This window comes from Dryobates pubescens, chromosome 4 (assembly GCF_014839835.1).
Source record: "Dryobates pubescens isolate bDryPub1 chromosome 4, bDryPub1.pri, whole genome shotgun sequence".
NCBI lineage: Eukaryota > Metazoa > Chordata > Aves > Piciformes > Picidae > Dryobates > Dryobates pubescens.
This window is the reverse complement of record NC_071615.1, coordinates 14,391,020-14,414,352: the sequence shown is the minus strand read 5'-3', so window position 1 is coordinate 14,414,352 and position 23,333 is coordinate 14,391,020. Positions and strand designations below refer to the sequence as shown.

Below are 23,333 nucleotides of genomic sequence, written 5' to 3'. Positions count from 1 at the left end.
GTGATGAAGGGTAAGAGAGGATAAAGAAAGAGAATTTGTGCTTTTAGGGAGCATGGGGAGTTAGCCCAAGTATATCCTTTTGTTTCATTCCAGGTAGACTACAGCTGCATGCCTTTTGTCATGGCTCCTCCTCATTGCTGGTACAGGGAGTCACTGGGAACGCACAGGGCATGGGGCAGCCCTGACGCCATGCCTGGGCACAGCCACCCTGTACCCTTGTGCGTCGGGCTGTTGTGCTGAACGTTCAGCCTTGGGGAGAGTTCAGTGTGAAGTGAGGCTGTGAGACATAAGTGGCTAAGGCCTCCTTAGTATTGATGCTGTCCTTGAGGCAGCTTTGGGCTCCACCAGTGTGTGTGTTTCAGAGGGTAACTGTAAGGATCTGTGGTGCCTGAGGGCTGAGGAGCCAAGGATGCTGCAGCATGCCTGGAGAGGCAGCAGCTTGGCTGCAGCCCCCTGCCATGCTGTGGACATGGGTTGGTGTCTGGGCCGAGGGCTGGCAGTGCCACCTGCCCACAGCACCCCATGCTGACTGTCCCCTCTGCTCTGCTCTGCTTGCAGCCCCCCGGCTGCCCTGACTACGCCATGCTCTCCTTCATGGGCGGCTTCCACGGAAGGACCCTGGGTAAGAAAATCAGTGCCAGCAGCACCTCCCTTCCCTTTCCCTCTTCAGCCACAGCTGTCATCTCCCTGCCATTTCTGAAACCTCCTTAGGCAAACAGTACCAGTGGTTTACTGCAGCTTTGCCTTGGAAGCCCCACTACTACTGAAAGAGAATAATTGAGTGACAGAGGGAATTATTTCTGTCTGGTTTGAAAATTCATTTTCAGAAGGTCTCTTTATTTTCTTTCTGAATGCAGGGGATTCTGTCTGTACTAGTAAAAATCTGTCTCCAGCAGTAAACCCACCATAAGACACAAACAAGATGTCACTCATTTTTACTATTGTATATCCATTCAATCCCTCTTCTAAGCAAGTTACCCAAGACTGCTGCAATTCTGAGCTTTGTGAGCAGTTGTCTTTGGAAAGGTGAAACCCATCTTGTCTGAGCAGCCTGTTCAGACTGACAGAGGATGTCCTGTTCTTCTGGAATAGTGCATGTGGAAATTGATGCTGAAAAGCTAGAGCTTGACTAAATCCCATTACCCAGTGTTTGAGAAAATGCAGTAAAAACATAGAGCAGTGAAGAGGCTTCTGCAGTCAGGCAGGGGGCAGGCAATTTGTCACCTCTTGGTAGCTTTTTTCCTGTATTGTGCCTAGATAGGTATTGTTTTAATGTTTGCTTTTCTGGGTCTAGGTTGCTTAGCTACAACTCACTCTAAAGCAATTCACAAACTGGACATTCCATCACTGGACTGGCCTATTGCTCCATTTCCAAGGCTAAAGTATCCTCTGGAAGACTTTGTGAAAGAGAATCAACAGGAAGAAGCCCGTTGTTTGGAGGAGGTAAAAGATCCCCTGGCAGCTTTCTGTTGTTTCTGTTCTGAAATAATGAATAGTGTTGGGGGGATTAGCTGCTTTTCACTACCAGAATGTTTTCAGGGATTGGAACAGCATGTGACTGAAGCAGCATTCACTGGTGTTGACAGGCAGAAGTTTGTCCCTGCCTCTCAGAACAGCCAGCTTGCTGTGAATCAGAGGTCTACATCAGTTGTACCAAAGTGACGTCACACGTGCAGCAGTTTGTTCTGTCATCTTGCAAAGGGGCATGGGCTGAGAGAGAGCACACTCTGTGTAGTCCTTTGAAGGAGAACCTGCAGCTCTGTTTCAGTTTTTTCAGCTTTTCTGTGGTAGTCTTCTGGCACAAAGCTTTGATCCTTACCTATGGCTGCAGGGAGTTGAGTGGGCAGGGACTCTGCTCTGTGCCTTCCTTAGCCCATGAGAAAGGAACAGAGCCTAAGAGAGGAAAACCATTGCCAGGTACCAGAACCATGGGATTCGTTGTTGGGCTGACAGGGATCTGGGATCTGTCACTTGCAAGGACTCACTCTTGAGAGACAGCAGTGGGGAGCAAGGCCCAGTGTGCCCCATGGCTGGAACTGAAATAGTGCAGGAACTGGAGCATCATTACTGACTAGAGAGGAGAGGGCTGTGATGTGCTGAATGCACTCAGGATGGCTCTGCAGAGGGGGATCAAAGAGATGTCTTACTCAAATCTGCATAACTGAAGAGAAAACATAAATCATAGCAGATTCCCTGGTGTTTGCTCCACCATGGCTTGGGGTGGGGGAATTGTGATGCATAAAATCAATCCACAGACTTGAAGCCTTTGTTTAAAAAAAGGCACAGTGCTTTCTGTGAGAGTCTGTGGAGTGGCCTACTGGCAACCTTTGGAAACCAGTGCTACACACAGCCTGCACCAGTTCTGGGCCCTGAAAGCTCTAAGGGGCATCTCCAGTACAAGTGCCTCCACTAATTCACAGCAACTGGTGCTACAAGGTCCTTTCTCTGTAAGCCTCTTAGCAGCAGCTGGATTCCTGCACTATTTTATCTGCTTAATTTTAAACTATCTGAAGCAGGTGACTAGAAAAGGCAAATTTACCAAATTACCACCTTTAATATATTAGCTGAGTTTTGTTTCCTGATACAGAATCTGTTTTCTTCTGTTTGGCTTAGCTGTGGACTAAGGGCATAGCATGCTACAGTGCTTGCCACCATACTCTCAGCTGAAATTCGCTGTGGCTTTCACACCATTGCAGAGAAGTGTACAGAATACAGAATTAACCAGGCTGAAAAAGACCTTTGAGATCATTGAATCCAATCTATCACCCAACACCATCCAATCAACTAAACCATAGCACTAAGGGCCTCATCCAGTTTTTAAACACTTCCAGTGATGGTGACACCACCACCTCCCTCGGCAGCTCATTCCAATGGCCAATCACTCTTTCTGTGAAGAATTTCTTCCTAACATCCAGCCTGAACCTCCCCTGGCACAGCTTGAGACTGTGTCCTCCTGTTCTGCAACAGGTTGCCTGGGAGGAGACCAACCCCCACCTGGCTACAACCTCTCTTCAGGTAGTTGTAGGTGGCAATAAGGTCTCCCCTGAGCCTCCTCCTTCAGGCTAAACACCCCCAGCTCCCTCAGCTGCTGCTCGCAGGGCTGTGCTCCAGACCCCTCCCCAGCTTTGTTGCCCTTCTCTGGACACATCTGAGCAACTCAACATCTTTCTTAAACTGAGGGTTACAGTGGGGTTAGGATATGATTTAACCTTAGGCACTATTCAGGAGCATAATGGCCGTGAGAAATGCTTTAGGAATGACTGGATAAGTCCTTGCACTTCCTGACCCCTTTCTAGCCAGGAATGTCTATGGAGAGTTGAATTTCTGTTGCTAAGAGTTAACCTTTCTGGAGGAGATGTGTGAATGTCTGGCTGCATTTACAGGTAGAAGACCTGATTGTAAAGTACAGGAAAAAGAAGAAGATTGTGGCTGGAATCATTGTAGAACCAATCCAGTCAGAGGGTGGGGACAACCATGCTTCAGATGACTTCTTCAGAAAGCTACGAGATATTGCCAGAAAGGTAATGCAGCATTTCCCTGTTGGCTCAGTGGCAGCCAAATACCTCTTGTTGTCTCCAGAGGCCTTCCCCCTGCCCCAGGCACTCTGAGAGCTTCACAGGACTCCTTTGTGGCACTTGGGGTAATTAAGGCATTAGCAGACATTCTGCTTCCCCCAGGGGCTTTGAAAATGCCACCCAGAGTCCTCCCAGATGTTCAGGTATCCTCTGGAAATGTTCTTGTACTGTGGTGAATGTGGGAAACAGCTGAACGTGTCATTGTCAAATCCCACCTGCAGTGAGCAGCGCTGGGGGGGGAGATTTGGGCAGCGAAGGGAGGGAGGAGGGATGTTGCATGTCCTTGGCTTGGATCTGTCTGTTCTCTAAGGGAGGTATTTTTGGTTTGGAAATGTCCCCTGATCTTTACCTCTGTCACTACAGCATGGCTGTGCCTTCTTGGTGGATGAGGTGCAGACAGGAGGTGGCTGCACAGGGAAATTCTGGGCGCATGAGCACTGGGGCCTGGATGACCCAGCTGATGTGGTAACGTTCAGCAAGAAGATGATGACAGGAGGATTCTTCCACAAGGAGGAGTTCAGGCCAAATGCTGTAAGATACACAATGAAACTTTGTGCTAATTGGTGAGCCAGTCTGCAGGAACTGCTATGTCCACAGAAGAGACAAGCTGGCCTTCAGTAGTGCAGGGTCAGCTCGATGGAGCTGCTGCTTCACAGATACTTGCTTTGTACTTACACAAAAGTTGTTGTAGCTTGTTCACTTCTGTTCCAGTTGCTGTCAGTCACAGAGGTCATAAAGCTGGTGGGAGGGAGTGAGGAACTGGGTTTAGACCAATGAACTCAGCTTCAGCACAAAATCCAACCACACATTGACAGCTTTTTCCGTCAGGCAACTTGATATCTTCAGAGCTTGTATGTCAGCATTACAGATTCTGTCAGCAAAATTTCTTCCTCATATTAATGACATTTTAGATGTAATAAAGAAAGGAAAAAAAGGATAGCATTAAGCTTGCATGTAAAATCCAGATGCTGCTGATTTCCATGTCATCTGTAGCAGTGTTTCAGAAAGGTGTCAGAGCCCCAAGACAGACTGCACTGTCTTCAGCAGAAATTTAGCCCTTGTCCTTTGTTTGGCTCAGCAGGCCAGCTGTATGTTGCTGCTCCAACAAAAAAGGGGAGTGGGTGAGATCAGTGCATGCTTTTTCATAGCCCAGGTGTTTGTGTTACTAGTTTGATGGCCTGCATTGCTTTATTGGAGTGATTTGCCTGCTAACATGTTGCACAACTCTCCTTTCACCCTAGCCTTACCGGATTTTTAACACCTGGCTTGGGGACCCATCCAAGAACCTTATGCTTGCTGAAGTCATAAAGGTTATTAAAACAGAGGACCTTCTAAACAATGCAGCCCATGCTGGGAAAGCACTGCTGACTGGGCTGCTGGATTTACAGGTAAACCTAAGCAAGGATTACAGATGAGAAATGTGCTCAGCAGGTAGGACCTGGCATCCCCTTTAAACACTGGGACTGAGGAACTCCATGCTTTGGAGGGCCAGAAAAGAACAACCACTATCCAACAAAGGTTACTTCAATAAAGAAGAGGATTTTAACTGACAATAAGTGAAGCAGATAATCCTAGCAAGTGCTTTAGTGCAGCGTAAGGATGAGCTGGTTTCTGGCCCCATCCCAGATTATTTATGCTCAGGTTTTCCTGGAGTGTATTTTAGATGCAAGGTGCTTTATGCTCGCTTCAGGAGGCTCCAAGATTTTATTTGGCCCAGCTCAGGGCTGCAAGTTCATTCTCACTTCCCGCTCAGAGGTTTGTCTGCTTGGTGAGGAAGGAACATGCCTCCTGTTGGACTCTGTTCAGACCTTTGTCAGAAGGGGTGACCAGGACACGGTTCTGTGGGAAATCAGCCTGTGCAGTGGCTCCACTCCACCAGATTGGAGGCAGCAGCAGGGTTTCCATGTGGCAGAAGGCCTGGCAGAGCAGAGCTTGCCACCAGGTGCCCTCTGTTGCAGGAGCTGCCACAAGCTTCCTCATCTCTCTTTGCAGGCTCGTTACCCCCATCTTATCAGCAGAGTGAGAGGAAGAGGAACATTCTGTTCATTTGACACTCCAAATGATGCTACTAGAAACAAGTTAATTACAATAGCCAGAAACAAAGGTAAGACAGTTTGTGTGTGTGGCTTGGCTTCCCACCACACAGTACCATTTGTAATGCTTTACATTTTTCCTTTTTCATATGGCTTGTGTACTACAACCAGAGGACAGAAGTGAAATTCTGAACAAAGCTGTGTTTAGACTGCTCTGGAAGCACTTGTCAGAGACAGCAGACCATTAGAACTCTGTAGGTTGTGGCACCACTTCATGTTCCTCTGTGGTGACCTCAGGTGCACCTAGGTATGGCTTGCCTCTAGAAACAGATCAGAATTGGCAGTTAATTAAGTCACTCAGGGAAAGACAGGGATAAAAACTATACAATTTGTGGAATACTAATAATGAGTTGCCTAAAATGGGCACAGTTCTACAGCTGCATCCCTCTTTGACAACACAGGGCTTCCCCAGCTGTAGACAAGTGCAGGTATCAGGAGGGATCTGAAGCCCAACATTCTCCTGAGTGTGGTCCCCAGGTTTGCTGCTCTCAGGTTTTGCTGTTAAATCAGCTTTTGAAAGAAGCAGACGTGATGCAGGTAAACTGTTGTGAAGCCAACACATTGGACTGTGAAAGACTTGGTAATTTTTGTTCTTGGAAACTAAGCCAGCAGGGAGAGGTTTGTTGCATGGTGAAACCAAAGCTATGCTTGGAGGCACAGTAAGCCTAGCTCAGCAGTATGGACTTTCATTGCCCACAAACATTTGAAAGGATTCAGCTGGGGGTAAAAAAAACCCACCTTGCATTTGAGGTACTGCAGGAGGAAGTTTGGCAGTGCTGAGAGATTTAAACTTTCCATAATTAAAAAGGAAGTGATTTAAAAAGCAAAATTGCAATGAAGCCTACTGTGTCATCTTCTGGCATTGAGGTACTTAACCAGTAGAGCATTGGAGCTCTGAAGGCTCAGAGCACTGGATGGTTTCCATGGATGCTAGGATTAGTCCCAGCATTCCAGGTGTTTTACAGAACACCCACAGGCAGTGTCTTCTGAGTTGTGACACCTGAAGCCTCTGTGCTCCACTGATTATGCATGGTATCAGTCAGCAGTGACCTGGGGAGCTGCTGTTGGCCATCAAATGAGATGAACCTCATTGAGAGACCTGCATTTTCTGGCTGTGTGGCAAAGATGGAGACGAGCAGAGCACCTCTTCTGTTCTCCTTATAGGTGTTGTGCTGGGAGGCTGTGGCGACAGATCCATTCGCTTCCGTCCAACCCTGATCTTCAAGGACCACCATGCACACCTCTTCCTGAACATTTTCAGTGACATCTTGGCAAACTTCAAGTAAAAAGCAGTTCTCTCGCACTGAACAGCTGATTATGAAATTAGTTTGCATTAATTCATGTCTTCTCTACTTACAAGATAAGTGTAAAGTCATAAACTAGGGTTTGTGTTCAGTCTGTAATCCTGCCCAACCAAGGCAAGCTGCTCCATGCAAACTCGACCCAGGCAGAGCATTGGTACTAGTCACCAGCAGGTACATGCAGCTGTCCCACACTGTGCATTTCTAGAAGCTGTGGCCCTCCACATTCTGGCTTGGGCCATTTGAATTGTAGAGTCCTCTCAATGGTCATGGCCCTGCTACAGCCTGTTTTCACAGGTAATCCCAGTAGGTTTGTGTCCAGAAGCAGCCACCAGTATGGCATAACCTTTAAAGCCACATGCCTGCCATACAGACAGTGCCACTCTCTAATGGTAGCTGGAATAAAATCAGTGTTTCAAGGAAAGCTCTGCTTTTCACCACTGCCAAGTACAGTACTTCACAGAGCGAGTTCCAGCTTTCTTCCCATGAACACAGACATCTGCCACAGCAGCTGGCTCAGAATGCCATCAGCTGCTCTGTGCCCAGGCTACACATAGTGCCCTCAGCCACTGGCCAGTGCTCCAAGGGGAATTCAAGTACTTGTACTTCCTTCCCCATCTTGGATTTTAGAACCTTTGACTTCTCTTACAAGGAGACTTGTACAGAGAAAACTATACCCTGAAGTATGTAATTTGGCAACGCTTGGAGAATCACGTGAAGCACATTGCTTCCACCTCTGTCAGCAGTCTAGAATGAATTGAGCTCTTTCCCCAGCTGCCCAGGACACAAGCTAGCCATTCATCTCTCTTACCAGCTCCACATCAGTACTTGGGGTATTTTGTAAAATTACAGCAGGACTGCTTGATCTTGGCCGTTAGCTGGCATCAGTGAAGGCCTAGTCCTAACTGCACATTCATAATGCAAACTAGTTCTATTTTTGTTCTCAAAGTTTATTCTAAAGTCATTGATTCCTCAGAGATGCCCTAAAAAGCCACAGGATCAAAAAGTGTCTGCAGTCCATTGAATTTTTTTTCTCTTCAGAGCACTGTTCTGGCTGCCTCTCTACTGCACACTCTGCTGTTTGCTTAAGGCTGACTTGAACTATGTCTGGTGCCTTTTATTTTTCCTTTTCTTCTTGGCTAGCAAGCATCTGGATTTTGTTTCCCAAGTTTGATTTCATGTTGTGCACCAAAAATAAATCAGGGACCACTGTGGACTTCAAAGCTGCTCTATTAGACCTGACCACAATTTAAGTACACAGTAAGAGACAGAGGAGTTAAAGATTTACATTTTAATACAGCTACCAAACCATGAAAGGTTTCTTACCTGCTTTGAGAGGTGTTACTCATGGTTCTCCCCTTGTATTTGTTTGGGTGCTCGTACTGGGAAACTCAAGTACTCACTTCCAGCTTAAAAATACCAGGATTTCTCTAAACCTCTCTGCAGAAACCACAGTTCTAGTACCAGCTGGTCAGAACCCGAGCAAGTTTTTGAACAGAGGTTGTGGACACCAGGGGGGAGGCCCAGTAAACTGGTGTACAACACAACCTCCTTGTCATCACTGTCCTCCTAAGTGTGCTATCAGCAAGAGGAACGTCCAACTGAGAAGTGTAGTTGGCAGCATTTGGGGAATTAGTTTGTTCCACATATCAGTGCAGTAGTTTTAGTAAGTGTCTCTAGTAAGTCTTGTACTTTTACAGAAGAAAAGGTCCAGTAAGTTGAAGTCTTACCACATCTTCACTTTTATTATGAATACTCTAGGTGTTTTTATAATTTTTACTGACACTCAGTAACTGTTTAACTGTGTCCAACATGTTGATGAGCTCATGTTAGAGAATACTTACAGAGCACTGCAGCTAAGGCATACAAAGTTCATATTGTTTACAGCATACTGTGGACAGTGCCAAATAAATGTTTAAACAAATACTTAACTACACTTGATGGTGTAAGTAGTAACTGCACACAGCCTCATAACAAATGACATCTCATGTGTAATCAATATTCTTAAATAAACTGTTTATAATTGAACTTCTCCAGAGCTCTTCGTTTTACACCCAGTACGCACCTAAACTGAATCAGCAGTGCAGTCTGAGTATGCTCTTGTGAAGGTGAGCCTCCAAAAGCAAGCAGCCCTGTGGAAAAGGACTTGGGGGTGCTGATGGACAAGCTGGAGATGAGCAGGCCCTGCGCACTTGCAGCCCAGAAGGCAAATCACATCCTGGGCTGCATCACAAGATGCAGTGCCAGCAGATCGACTGAGGCCATTTTGCCACTGTGCTCTGGTGGGACCTCACCTGGAGTACTGCATCCAGGGCTGGAGCCCTCAATACAGGAAGGGCACAGAGCTAATAGAACAGGTCCAGAGGAGGGCCACAAAAATGTTCAGGGGGTTGGAGCACCTCTGCTACGAGGACAGGCAGTGGGAGCTGGGGTTGTTCAGCCTCGAGAAGAGAAAATTCTGGGGATACCCAATAGCAGCCTTCCAGTACCTGAAGGGGTCCTACAAAAAGGGTGGAGAGAGACTGTTTACAGAAGCCTGCAGTGATAGGACAAGGGACTATAGTTTCAAACTAGAGGAGATTTAGATTGGATGTTAGGAACAGGTACTTTACTATGAGGGTGGTGGAACACTGGAACAAGTTGCCCGGGGAGGTGGTTGAGGCCCCATCCCTGGAGATACTCAAGGTGAGGCTCGGCAGGGCTCTGGACAACCCAATCTAATTGAGGATGGCCCTGGTTACTGCAGAGGGGATTGGACTGGATGACCTTTGGAGGTCCCTTCCAACCCAGACCATTCTCTGATTCTATAAAACCAACAGTGTGTGCATACAGCCCACGCTGTGTTGCTGCCACGGTGCTTAAGCCAAGGGCCGTTTCTCTTTTCCTTCTGACATTGCTGTACCACACACTAGCAGCCAAAATGTAAATTAAGTGAGCCCCCATGAGGCAAAGTTTAACAGAAACAGTTGATCAGGCTTAGCCAGGCACTTCAGTGGCCTTTGTGCTTACCTGTATCTGCTGATCCAGCAAGGGACAGGGGGTTCAGTACATGTGACCAAGAAACAGGGAAAAGACCACTCCCCACAGTTCTCCATTGGTGAGAGTTTATTTGCCAGTTTCAAATGAAGTAACAGCTGGAAGAGCAGCTGAAGGAGTTAAAATTGTCTCTCAGGCTATAAAGTAACCTTCACAGAAGACTACTTCATTCTCAAAGGCTGAGATCATTTCAGTAAGGTCTGCTGAAGGTTTGCAGCTCAGGTGTTACAGCACTGGTTGGAGGCGAGTCATACAAAGGAAACACAGGGATGAATATATGCAAAGAAGGATGAGTAGTTCCATGTTTTAAGGTGATCATTAGGACCCAAACTGAACAGGGCATCACAGACTGTCCCTGTAACTCACAGCACAACAGCTTAGGTGTGTTGTTCCTTGATTCCTATGAGAGGCTCCTGAAATGTTGGCCAAGTCTTTAACCTACCCTTGCCCCTGAGCTGCCCCTATGTTTTGTGACTTTCACCCTTGTTTTGCCCAATTTTATTACCCCCTCCTGGAAGACCTTGCCAAGAGACTACACACACCCCATGCAGCACTATACCTTGCTCTTTCCAGCTACCTCAGCTTCATTCCTGCACCAGGCAGTATCAGGCATCCAGCACATACATACACAGATCATGTGTACATGAGACAAGTTTTACCTCCAAGAGCCTTCCCAGGTGACCTAAAGCTCACTGAAAGAAACAGTGGCTTTAAAGTGAGGATGCTCTGGCAGTCACTGCCTTTCACTTCAAGAGTTTTCCTGTTTCAAAAGCATCCAAGAGGCCAGTTGAAACAGTCAGAGTCAGCATCACTACTTCAGCCTCCTCCTGCAGGTTCCCAGTTTGGGCTCAGAACCACTGGTGACAGAGCACCACACACATCCCTGTATCCCACATGGAAGGTGCTGCTCACACCTTGAACGAGCTGGCAAGACACCAAATGCAGCAGATTGTTCTCTACCTCCTACACAGTGCACTTACCAGCAGGCTATGCACAGGAAAATGACACAAGAACATCAGTCAGGCCAACCAGTTAAACTTCACACAGGAGTAAGCACAATGAACACACAGCAAGAAAATCCACTGGAAATCAGCTGCTGTATCTCTCAAGTTCTCCAAATATTTGAGTAAACTTCTGTCTGTCTACAATCTGTCCATACTTAATGGTGAAATACAAAATAGCTCTGCTGTTATACCGTTTGAACTGCAGCAGCAGCTCCTCCTTGCTGTCTCCAACTTCATCCAAAGGCACCACTGTCTCCTTGGGACAGTACAGGTCACTCCTCCTTCCCCAGAAGGTCAGGTGGGCCACTTTGACAGTCTGGCCAGTTTCATTTAAGTAGATGAATCCAATGATTCGTCTCAGAAAGTAGCTCATAGCATACAGCATGGCACCAGCAAAGAGTGCAATGCCACTGGTGTACAAGAAGACGCTCTGAGAAACCTGGTCCTGCAAATAGAGGTAGGTGATGGGTGGCAGCATGATCATGGTGGTGGCAGTCTGCAACAGCTTCAGTCTGGACAGCATCCTGCAGTACTTAATCCCTGGAAACCTGTATACCAGCTTGAACTCTTCTGTCTTCTGCTCCACAGCAGTCTGTTGAACCACAGCAGCAGGGGCTGCATGGCACAGACACACAGATGGCTCTTGCTGTCTCCCAGGATAACAGTTAACACCTTTAACTCGCTGCTTTGGTGACTGCAAACACTCTCTCATACCCAAAAACCAGGGTGGGTGAGCATCTCTCTTCTTCCATGACCATGTCCAGAGCTCATTTTGCAGCAGTCTCCCAAAAGACGGTGCCATGCAGACTTTAGTCCTAATCCTGCAGAGCCTGGCCTATAAGGAAACATTCCCACAGGTCATCACTTGAGCCTTCTTTATAACTCCATCACGATTACCTCAGACTGTTCCTTGGCTACCTAAAAACTGTAAGCACAAGCTCCAGCTCACCATAACCTTACATTTAAAACTGGTTCTGGTATTCACTCACCTCCCTCCATGCAGGTGAAGAGGGAAAATACTTCTGATGCCAGCATTAGTTTACTGGACTGTAGCATCCATAACCTTGCCTCCCACTTTGAACAGAGTCCAAATGAGAGCACCAGCGCTACAGGCTGCTGCTAGGCAAGGAGGGGCAGAGCACCTGGGGCCGCCAGCCGGTGAAACTATTGAAGAGCTAAATGACCGCGCAATTTCTGGGAAACGCGGACAGAGCACGGTGGACACCGTGAGCAACACGGACAGAGGGGTTAGCCATGCGGAGCGTGCAGGACAGGGGAAGAAGGCAAGAAGGGACCTGCCGTGCCGCCCGCACGCTGGCATTCGGGCGGCTTTGGGACAGCCACGGCCACAGCCTGGGGCCGAGGGACGGCATCACTGGGACGCCGCCTGCGGGGGCGGACAACGGCGGACGCGGGACAGATCAACGCGGAGCGTCGAGACGCCGCTTCCCCCGGCGCCCTCCCGGCTGCTCCGCGCCCGGCTCTCCGCCAGCACGGCACCCCGGCGGGGGCAGCCCGCCCGCCTCGGGCCACTAGGCACCGGGGTGACCCTGCCTGGGCCGTTACCCGGCCGTTAATCCGCGCGGTACCCTTCCGGCGTAACCACGGCGGTGACCCTTCCCGGGGCCGTTACTCGGCCCGTGAGGCGCCGGCAGCACGGCTGCGCCGGAGCGGCACCGCTCGCCCCGGCCCATAGGACGGAAAGGAAAGGAAAGGAAGGAGGTAGAGCACAGCCCGCCCACAGCAGCAGGCCATCCTAAGCCGCTCCAGCAGCACTCACCACGGCCATGGCTCCGCCGCCCCCGAGCGCAGCTGCGCCCGAGCGCCGCGCGGCAGGAAGGGCGGGGCCCGCCCCGCTTCCCGTCGTGCCCCGCGGCGGGAGCGCGCGGCTGCCGCTGCCCGGCGGCAACATGGCCGCGCCGGAGGCTGCCGCGCTCTGCCTCTTCGACGTGGACGGAACCCTCACGGCCCCGCGCCAGGCGAGTCCCGCGGCGCCGGGGGCGAGGACGGGGCCGGGGCGCGCCCTGCTCTGCCCTAGCCGGGTGCTGTGCCGTGTCGTGGGGCTCGCTGGGCTCCCTCCGGGCGGGCTGAGCTGGGGCTGTCAGCCCGGGCACTGAGCGGACGCGGGCGTTCGGTTAAGGGAGCTGGACGTGCAAGCACTGCAGGTTCTGCGCCCCGTCCCGCGATGTGCAAACTTGCTTTGCCCTTTTAAGGGGTGGGGTTGGGGGGGGGAGTTCTTCCGTCTGGAAGATGTGCGGTGCGCTGCTGGGCTCGGGCGGGTACTGGCAGCAGGGATGCTGGTCTTGTGACAAGAATGCTGACAGATGTGCTTGTTTGCTTTGGAACCTAGAAAATCACATCCGAGATGGCCGCCTTTCTGCAGAGGTTGCGTCAGAAGGTGAAAGTTGGAGTCGTGGGTGGCTCAGATTTTGACAAGATCAAGGAGCAGCTTGGAGATGACGGTAAGGACAGTGGCTGACGCAATCCCTTCCGCTCGGCTGCTTACGAGGAAGCTGTGAAGGTTAAATGTAGGTGAAACCCTGTGCCTGCTCCTCCTTCCAACTTTCCTCCTGGTTTTCTTGTGTTGCTCTCAGTCTCTGAGGAGCTGCTTACAGGCATTTAGAAACTGCAGCCTGTGTTTGTGTTACAGATAATTGGGTGTATTGTAAGGGGTTGTCATTACTACTACATCAGGTTGTTACCTGATGTCACAACAGTACCTTAGGAGGTTGTTTTGTTGTCTTTTGTAAGTGGATTTATGTGCACAACAGACATCTGCAGGCTGCTCTGCTGCAGAGTGCATCCCTGAGAGATCTGATTTTGTTAACTGGGTTCATGGTGCAGAGATGGACTTTTCCTTTAGTTCTTTTCAGAGGCATTTATTTTCTGTAGAAAAGGCTCTCTTTAATGGTCTTTCTGTACTTGATGCCCCTGATAGCCTTCTGTAATGCCCAAATCACTCAGAAATTGTTTGGCTTACTAGTGGTCTCCAGTAAGCCACACTATATTGCACTGCAATAAGATGGTCATGGCTCTTAGACATCTACTGTAGATTAGTAACTTTGAGAAAACCAACCTAAAATGGTAGTATTTGATTTGCCTTCAGCCAGGCTGGGTGCCAGGTTTTTCTAACAACTGAGGTGTTTGGTCACTGCCTTGCATTGAAGAATGCAGAGGGATGCCTTGCATTGAAGAATGCAGAGGGATGCCTTGCATTGAAGAATGCAGAGGGATGTATTTCTGCTAGGAAATACTTCTTCACAGAGGGGGTTATCAAGCATTGGAATGGTGGAGTCAATGTCCCTGCAAGTGTTTAAGAAGCGTGTGGACCTGGTGCTTAGGGACATGGTTTAGTGTTGACCCTTCAGTGCTGGGTCAAAAGTTGGACTGGATGATCTTGGAGGTCTCTTCCAACTGTATGTTCTCTGTGATTCTGTATTTGCAGGAGAGGGAGAGCCCTGAAGCAAAACCAGAGGTAACTTACTGAAAGACATCATTGGTTGGAGATGTGTGTTAGTCTTGGAGGGAAATGAGAGTGGCTCTGGTCTCGTGCTGCGTGTTTCTCTGCTTCAGGATCTGATGTTTGCTGTATTATAAACAGCTCAGTGTGTACTCCAAGGCAGAGGGGGAATTACAGCTGCTGTCCTTTTGTTTGGTTGTAGTGGTTGAGAAATTTGACTACGTTTTTCCAGAAAATGGCCTGGTAGCTTACAAGGATGGGAAGTTCTTGTGCCAGCAGGTAAGGAGGACATTGCCACTAAGGTGGAAGAGACATTTCTAAACTCTGTTGCCTCAGCACAGTTCTCTACAATCACCCTTTGAACTAAGGCCAAAATTGCTGCTGTCTTCACGTGTCGCTTCTGTAACAGATCATTCATTGGCTGCTCTGGTTCATGTAATGACAATCTATACCTTAAGCTTTATTCTTTGGGGTATTTTCCAACCCCAAAGAATCATAAAATCAATAAGGTTGGAAAAGACCTCAAAGATCATCAAGTCCAACCTGTCACCCAACACCTCACAACTACTAGACCATGGCACCCAGTACCACGTCTATTCCCCTCTTGAACACCTCCAGGGATGGGGACTCCACCACCTCCCTGGGCAGCACATTCCAATAGCTAACAACTCTCTCTGTGAAGAACTTTCTCCTCACCTCAACCCTAAACTTCTGCTGGTGCAGTTTGAGATTGTCCTCTTGTTCTGGGAGAAGAGACCAACCCCCTCCTGGCTGCAACCTCCCTTCAGGTAGTTGCAGACAGCAATAAGGTCTTCCCTGAGCCTCCTCTTCTCCAGGCTAAACAATCCCAGCTCCCTCAGCCTCTCCTCTATTGGACCTTTCTGTGTCTGATCAAATAAGAACTGGAAGTCCTGGAACAGCCTTTCCCTCAGCTTATCCTTAGGAAATGTGCTCTCTGCTCCTGGAGGTCCTATGGAATATGACTTCTCATAGCTGATGTCTGTGGAGCCTTGGGGTTCAGAATGTTTCTTGTAAATAATCTTGTAGCTGCTTTTTAGTATTAACCCAGAGTGCATGTTCTGATCTGTTGCATAAGCTAGTAGGTGAACACTCTAATATAAATGGACATCAGATTTAGATACCTTAATCAGCTTCATTGGTTCAACAAAAGTAATGGAGATAAAAAATGCAGAAGTGCTCCTGGCTGAAATTGCTGCACTGGTTTCCAGTGTACTGTAGTAACAATCTCCATTTCTTCATGCTTGGCTACAGTAAATGTTAAGTGCAACTTTTTGCTGAGTCTTTGCCCCACACTAAATCAGAGAGTTTTGTCTTACGGTTTAAAAAACCCACAGTGAACCCAAAGAAAGAGGAGAGCCTTTAGACAGTACTCTGTGTGCATCCCTGAGTTACTCCCTGAGGGTTTGTTCCTTTGTACTCTCATACATGCCTGGGTGTCCAGCATCTGTGCTTTGCCAGCCATGTGTGTTTAGAATCTCAGCTTCTCGACCTTTGGTTGATTGGTGTTTGTTTTGTTAGAACATTCAGGGCCACTTGGGTGAGGATGTACTTCAGGACCTAATCAACTACTGCCTGAGTTACATTGCAAAGATTAAACTGCCCAAGAAAAGGTATGTGCTTGCATACATCTGCTCTTGTGAGACCCCCACTTCCAGTACTGCATCCAGTTCTGGTGTCCCCAGCATAAGAAGGGCACAGAGCTGTTGGAGTGAGGCCAGAGGAGGCCACAAAGATGATCGTAGGGCTGCTATGAGAATAGGGGTTGTTCAGCCTAGTGAAGACAAGACTCTCAGGGGACCTTGCAGCTGCCTTCTAATACCTGAAGGGATCTTGCAGGAAGGCTGCAGAGGGACCTTTCATAAGGGTATCTAGCAATAGGACAAAGGGGAATGGTTTGAAGCTGAGGGAGAGTAGGGTTAGACTGGAGCTTCTTCAGTACAGTGAGACTCTGGAATAGGCTGCACAAGGAGATTGTGGATGCCTCCTCCCTGGGCATGTTCAAAGCCAGGCTGGATGAGGCCTCCAGCAGCCAAGTCTAGCTGAGAGGTGTCCCTGCCCATGATGAGAAGGTTGGAGCCGTTGATCTGTAAGGTCCCTTCCAACCTCAGCCATTCTATGATCTTAGTGTAACCATAGTCTCCATGATAGTGTTCAGTATCAATGTGTAAAACAAACCTCTCACAAAAGGAGTAATTTGTGCTTTAGGAATACTGTAGATAGGAAACAGGGCTCAGTCTATGCACACAAAGACAAGCTCCCTGCTGGAGCACAGGACCTGAAATACTGCTTCAGCATTTTTATTAAGAGGGAGGGAAGCTCTGTTTTGAAGTAGGGCTATTTCCTTGACATCTTTGGAATTGAGCAGCATAATGTCTTCCAGAGATTAGAAGCATGCAATAAGGTCAGCTGTATGTGACAGCTCCATGAGGGTGCAGCTGCTCAAGGCACTAATAAGTACCATATGTAGTGCAAGCTTGAAACTGCCTAGATTGCTCTAAATATTGCTGCTTCACCCCAAAGCTGAGAAGACTGGCCTGTCAGGGTCTGAGATTTGGGTTGACAAGATGCTGCAGTTGTACTTTGAGAAGTCAGTAAGGATGATGTTGAAGTTTCCAGATTCAAATACAAGTCCAAAAGAGATACCTTCACGGCAGAGGTACTGGTTCCTGCATGTTTGGGTTTTTATGAATACAGTGAGAGGCTGAAGGAGACATCTGATCCCCATTGTGTCTTCAGAGTGAAACCAAAATGAATTGTGATACTCAGTATTTTGAGCAACTCTTCATCTCCTCCCTTCCCAGGGGCACCTTCATTGAGTTCCGCAGCGGGATGATAAACGTGTCCCCCATTGGAAGGAGCTGCAGCCAGGAAGAACGAGTTGAGTTCTATGAACTTGATAAAGTGAGTTACAGGTCTTGAAAAATATCCAGCTCTTCTGGAAGAGGCAGTCATGGCCAGGTCATGATTTCTGAAAAGTTCTTTATACTTTTTGTAGTTTTTCTGGTTTGCATTTTAATCTGTTCCATGTGGTTGAACGAACTTCTTTGATCAGATGTCAGGAAACGTACAATAGGTTCTCTGTTGCACAATGATTACTTGCAGAAGGGGTGGGTTTGGTTTATTTTTGTTAACCCTACAGTCAGAGTACTGAACATAGAATCATAGAATCAATAAGGTTGGAAAAGACCTCAAAGATCATCAAGTCCAGCCTGTTACCCAACACCTCATGACTAGTAAGCCATGGCACCAAGGGCAACATCCAATCCCCTCCTGAACACCTCCAGGGATGGTGACTCCACCAACTCCCTGGGCAGTCCATTCCAACAGCTAACAACTCTCTCTGTGAAGAACTTCATCCATTCTCCCTCCCTGCCATAGCTCAAACCAGCTTGAAGTGCTCTCTAGTATAACCAGGTTCTATCCATCCAAATCAATAAAACTGTGCCTTCTCAACTCTATAAAGCCTTGTGAAGCAGACTTCAAAAGCTGAAGTGTTCATTGTTGGTTTTCATTTGTACACAGCTAAGTGTGCATGGCTGAAGGGAATCTGAGCCATGGTATCCGAGTTGTGTTCTCTGCAGCACCATGACAACTGTTTCTGACCTGATACAAAACCTGAAATCTAATTCCTCTAAAGCAGTCTTTGCCTGTGGCTCAGTTAATGGGTGCTGGAAGATAGCTAAACCTAAGGCACTCTGAAAAAACCTTTTTTGGTGTATATGGCATCAGAAGTTTGAGACTCTTCCTATGCCTCTGTTTCCCTACTTGTGAAACTGAACTTTAGCAGGAGCCGAGGCATACAGCTTTAGTATTCCAAGATTTTCAGCTAAAGAGGCAAATATCACAGCACATGGGTGGAGTTGTGCTGTTGTTTTTCACAAGCTGGTAACAGATTAAGGTGGAAATGTTCCCAGGATGCTTTCAGTAATAATAAAATGTAGCTGTGTCACACTAGCCCTGGTACTCAGACCTGTGGGTATCTTGGGGGGTGGGGCTTTGAGCTCTCTTTTTGTTGATGAATTGGCACAGCATGTAACTGATGTGTTGTTCTGTTTTGTGTAACTGATGTGTTGTTCTGTTTTGGTTTTTAACAGAGGGAACATATAAGAGAGAAATTTGTAGCTGATTTACGAAGAGAATTTGCAGGAAAAGGCCTCACATTTTCTATAGGTATCCCATTCAAAGATCTACATTTCACTTTAGTCATCTTCCCTTATGGCTGTGACAGACCCTGTCTTGCTTGTGTGCCAGCTCCCTCTCCGGGGGTGGTTGGAGGCATTGCATGCAAGACTAAGCCTCTTCTTCCTCTTAGGCTTTCATTTGGTACACTTTAATCGAAATCCATCAAGAGAGAGAACTTCACTGCTTGTCATCAGTTCATTGTCTTCTAATGTCAGTTGTGTGACTGATTCTGCTCATTTTGAAACACATCACATGCTGCTGATTAGTCAAGAATTGTTTCTGTGAAGCAGTTTCAATCAGAAATACTACATCAGTACTGTGCCAGCAGCCTTTGGTTCTTCAGCTATGTAACTGCAGCATATGGAAGGAGGGAGAGAAATCCAAGTGCAAGCTTAACATGAGAAGTGATGATAATGAGGCATTAATTCTGCATGCATTTTTCCCCCCTCTCTTCCCCACTGTTTTGCCACATTCCTGATTTTTTTCAGAATTACAAAAAGTAGAGTTGGCCTTAGTGCTGTGGTATTGAAACACTAGGGCAGGAATGAGCTGCAGCGTAGCTCTGCTAAAGCATAGGCAAGATACTTCTTGGACACCAGCCTCAGCTGGGAATCACTTTAATGTGTTGATAAAGTCCAAGGATTTGGAAGTGGAACAGCTGTCCTGTCAGGGTATGTTGCAAAGGCTGATTGCCTCCTTTTTCTGTTCTTTGGAAAGTCTTGGACATAAGACTCTGTGGCTGTACACAGACCACAGGCTGCATTCATTCATGCAGTTTCTTTCTAAAAGGAAAAAGATTACATATAATCTTTTTACAAAGTGTCAGAGCAGGGAGTGTTTGGGACCATGCTAAGACTTCCCCACTTGCTTACGGGGTAAATAATAAATCACAAGTTGAATACTCCAGGGTCTTGTAACGTTTCTGACTTCTGCAAAGCTCCCTCTACCAAAAATCCTACCCAGTTCAGCTTATCTCCCTTACCCTCCCCTCAGACATGTGTTCTTGTAATAAAGTTTGCTTGGTTGTTGTCTGTCCTAGGAGGCCAGATCAGCTTCGATGTGTTCCCAGATGGCTGGGATAAGAGGTACTGCTTGGGAATCGTTGCCAACGATGGATACAAGACTATTTATTTCTTTGGAGATAAGACTATGCCAGTGAGTAGATTGGTTTTGTGTATACATTTCAGAGCTGCTGTTTTAAATCACAAGCACTGTAGGTTCCAAGTAACTAATTACCTTATGCCTGACAAGGATTGAAGTGAGAATTTAAATGTGTGGCCACAGCATGGCTCTGCAGTGCTGCTCAGCCTAAAGCTGGGAGGCAGCTGGGAGTGCAGATTTATCTTGTTTCCTGAACACAGTGTTCTTGACAGACTTAATACATTACATTTTTAAACTGAACTTGTGTGATTACATTAAAATCCTAGGTGACATAGCTATGGAACAGGGGTTATCCTGTTTGGTTGTTGTAGATTGATGTTTCTTGTTGCCTGGTGTTTATTAACCATAGTAGTTTTGCATTGAATTTAATGCTGTTCCTCTGCTAACCACTCTGTCTCCACAGAGAGGAGCTGAGATTATACATAATCCCTGTCCCTGGTCATAGGGCAGAGCTGAACAACTCCACAGAGTGATTCAGAGGCTTTTGGAAATACTGAGCAGAGACCTGACTCTAGCAAGCCTGGGTGAAATTAAAGTTGTCTGAATATGGCCAAGTTTGTGTCAGGCTGAGCTTTAGAAGAACATTTTGTAATTCACTAAGAGCTTTCTAGCTTCATAAATTTTAAAAGGCCATGTTTTATAAGAAAAGGACAAGCTTTGAACTGAAATGTTTTCACCCCCTTGCCACCAGCCACAAAAGGAATCCTGGTCCTTCTGGCACAGAGTTTGTGGACAGTTGATCTTAAACCCTGAAAGTGGCAGTGCAGCATTTTCAGTGATTTGCAGCAGATTTGCTGGGAAGCAGCATGGCAAACAGGCTACAAAAGTTAGGAAACTGCTTCCTCCAGTGCTTAAAGCTGCAGCTTTTGGGGATCTCTGCTCTTGCAGGTGGCAGCACCTTTGTTCCCTGAGCCAGCTGCAAAAGGAGCTTCATTGCTCTTCAGTGATTAGAAACCAGTTACAAATGTCACAGCAGACCAGGAAGGCCAAAACACTGCTGCAGTAGTGAAGGATCAACAGTCTTCATGAGCTAACTAAAACAAGCTGGAGGGAACAAGACTGGGGAGATGCCTCAAGCACAAGCCCTACAAGGAGAGGCTGAGGGAGCTGGGATTGTTTAGCCTGGAGAAGAGGAGGCTCAGGGGAGACCTTATTGCTCTCTACAAGTGCCTGAAGGGAGATTGTAGCCAGGAGGGGGTTGGTCTCTTCTCCCAGGCAACCAGCACCAGAACAAGAGGACACAGTCTCAAGCTGTGCGAGGGGAGGTTTAGGCTTGAGGTGAGGAGAAAGTTCTTCACAGAGAGAGTTGTTAGCCATTGGAATGTGCTGCCCAGGGAGGTGGTGGTGTCACCGTCCCTGGAGGTGTTCAAAAGGGGATTGGACATGGCCCTTAGTGCCATGGTCTAGTAGTCATGAGTGACAGGTTGGACCTGATGACCTTTGAGGTCTTTTCCAACCTTCAGGTTTTGGATGGCAGCTCTAAGGTCCACTTGGTGTCTTCTCCAGGCTGAAGAACTCCAGCTCCCTCAGCCTATCCTCATAGCAGAGGTGCTCTAGCCTTTGGCTCATTTTTGTGGCCCTCCTCTGTGCTCCAACAACTTCCTTTATGTGTGCCTTCTCTACCCTAAGACTGTGACTAAACCTTAAGCTAAATAAAATTAAATCCTCTTCTGCTTTTTCCCTCATTTTCAGGGAGGGAATGACTATGAAATCTTCACAGACTCTAGGACAGAAGGCCACAGCGTCACCTCCCCACAGGACACCAGAAGAATCTGTGAAGAGCTATTTTTCAAATGAAAGACTGAGAATTCACAGCTGCCAAACGGTTAGGGTGGCTTAGCAGCCCCAAACAGCTTCTGTGCTGGCTTTTCTAACTGATCACAAATAGCAAGAACCTTGGAACCTCTCACTGCTGCAGGGAAACGTTTGAACTGAAGAGAACTTCACTGAGCAGTGGGACACAGCAGAGCTCAGTTAGCACCATCCTTCCCCTGTTACCATTTGACAAGTATGCCCTGTTCTTTTTGGAGGGTTATGGGGTTTGGGTTGGATTTGTTTTGTTAATTAATTGCACTTTAGGACAGAGAGGGGGTGGGGATAATCTGTCCATAGTTGATTTGTGGTCTCCAAATTGGCCTGCAAGTTTCTATCCCCTAAGTTTTCATTTCAAAGCTGCTATTTAAAAGATGAACATTTCGGAGTGGAGGTTTCATTGACATACTGCCTTGTGCTGTAAAGACAAAAATTGTTAGGACACCTGGGATTTCCTTGTTTGAAACTGGAAGATGAATGAAAGGTTTCCTTTCTTTGTGGCAGTGGGAAGGTAAAACTGAGCCAGAAGTCCCTGACCTCACACGTTCCAGTGCCTGGTCAGAAGCCCACCAGCAAGAGAAGGGCTGAGACCAGCTGGTGCTGAAGTTACCTGCACACTGCAGTTCATGGTACCTAGACTTCTTGCAGATTGTCTTTTTAAATCTACAGAATAATCATTTTAAAAACATTAAAAATCATTAAAACAACTTAAGCATGGTAGCAAAATACTCCTGTCACTCAGTACATGTCTGATTTTTCTGGCAAGGCATTAAAGGGGGAGGTGAAATTGTAGCCCTAAGAAAAATGACCTGTGTCTATTAAAATTCAAGCTGACACATGGCAGTGTAACTGTTAGTGTTACTGTTCTTACCTGCCATGAGGGAAGTAATCATGTGTATGAACGGTTTAATGTGGTGGAGGAGAATAAAAATCTCATTTAATCATGAAAAATTACTCTGTCGTTTTGGCAAATAAAATACCTAAAGCAGACCTGTTGCATGCTTCCTCTGTCTGCAGGAAGAAATGATTGACTTCAATCTTTTCCAAGTTTATGCAATACTTGCACAGTGCAAAAGGGGAGGACACAATCCTGGTGTGCAACCCAAGAATCCCCAAAGGGGCTTACAAAAAAGGAATGAGCTGTGATGCCCTCATGCATCAGAACTCTCTCATCTCACACCCTTCTCGGCCTACTTCCAGAGGGTAATTCTGCCTCAACCATTGCAGTGAGATCAGGCTTTGGCCCAGAACCACCTGCAGCGCAGGAGGGCCCTTTAGAGATGGCCAGATTTGAACAGCTGCTGCACATGTGATGCATCTTGACTATTTGCTTGCTTAACTGCATGGCTGGTTCCCGTCTTTGCAGTTACCTCTGCAAAACGTCCAGTGGAGGACCAAGCCCAGATTTGTTCTCACCTATGTGCACATACCTGCACATGTTCAAGCCTTAAAAGCCTGATAGTCAGCCTTGTGCATCCACTGCCAGTAGCTGTTTATCTTCTGCCTCTCCTGACAGCAGATGAGAAGCAAAGTCTGTGGGGAGACAAAAAAAAGGCAAGCAAAGCATCCCACAGTGCCCAGTCCCTTGCCTCTCTTCCTTTGCTTTGCTCCCACATTTTGCAATAGTGGCTGCTCTGTCTCAGGAGCCCCTTCTGAAATGCCCTGGCTTTCCTCCTCCAGGTGTCAGC

General features: G+C 47.4%; 3 protein-coding genes across 4 annotated transcripts in view; 2 read left to right on the top strand and 1 right to left on the bottom strand.

Moving 5' to 3' along the window:
- The window catches only part of ABAT (4-aminobutyrate aminotransferase), a 62,196-nt gene extending 53,174 nt beyond the window's left edge, over positions 1-9,022 (top strand). For both annotated transcript variants that reach the window (XM_054180636.1, XM_054180638.1), the window contains exons 10-16: positions 559-622; positions 1,295-1,443; positions 3,384-3,521; positions 3,939-4,106; positions 4,817-4,963; positions 5,568-5,679; positions 6,833-9,022. In XM_054180636.1, coding sequence (XP_054036611.1) covers positions 559-622; positions 1,295-1,443; positions 3,384-3,521; positions 3,939-4,106; positions 4,817-4,963; positions 5,568-5,679; positions 6,833-6,954 — 900 coding nt within the window. In that variant the 3' untranslated portion in view covers positions 6,955-9,022. The remainder of the gene's footprint in view (positions 1-558; positions 623-1,294; positions 1,444-3,383; positions 3,522-3,938; positions 4,107-4,816; positions 4,964-5,567; positions 5,680-6,832) is intronic.
- A 1,250-nt stretch (positions 9,023-10,272) lies between these two features.
- Positions 10,273-12,065, bottom strand: TMEM186 (transmembrane protein 186). The gene is made up of 2 exons (XM_009898844.2): positions 12,030-12,065; positions 10,273-11,844 (listed from the first exon to the last, which is right to left on the bottom strand). Exons 1-2 carry the CDS (start codon positions 12,063-12,065, stop codon positions 11,095-11,097), a joined length of 786 nt encoding a protein of 261 aa, XP_009897146.2. The 3' UTR covers positions 10,273-11,094.
- Positions 12,066-12,904: 839 nt separating this feature from the next.
- On the top strand, positions 12,905-21,885 carry PMM2 (phosphomannomutase 2). Its single transcript, XM_054180635.1, has 8 exons — positions 12,905-12,988; positions 13,360-13,471; positions 14,672-14,748; positions 16,009-16,100; positions 17,292-17,391; positions 18,585-18,660; positions 19,712-19,827; positions 21,526-21,885. Exons 1-8 carry the CDS (start codon positions 12,920-12,922, stop codon positions 21,628-21,630), a joined length of 747 nt encoding a protein of 248 aa, XP_054036610.1. The 5' UTR covers positions 12,905-12,919; the 3' UTR covers positions 21,631-21,885.
- Positions 21,886-23,333: the final 1,448 nt, after the last annotated feature.

Bases quoted from the DNA above. Each gene is read 5' to 3' on its own strand.
- TMEM186 (XM_009898844.2), bottom strand. From the start codon at position 12,065: ATGCTACAGTCCAGTAAACTAATGCTGGCATCAGAA. The intron at 11,845-12,029 runs GTATTTTCCCTC...GTTTCCTTATAG, and splicing joins AACTAATGCTGGCATCAGAA to GCCAGGCTCTGCAGGATTAG.
- PMM2 (XM_054180635.1), top strand. From the start codon at position 12,920: ATGGCCGCGCCGGAGGCTGCCGCGCTCTGCCTCTTCGACGTGGACGGA. The intron at 12,989-13,359 runs GCGAGTCCCGCG...TTTGGAACCTAG, and splicing joins CCCTCACGGCCCCGCGCCAG to AAAATCACATCCGAGATGGC. The intron at 13,472-14,671 runs GTAAGGACAGTG...GTTTGGTTGTAG, and splicing joins GGAGCAGCTTGGAGATGACG to TGGTTGAGAAATTTGACTAC.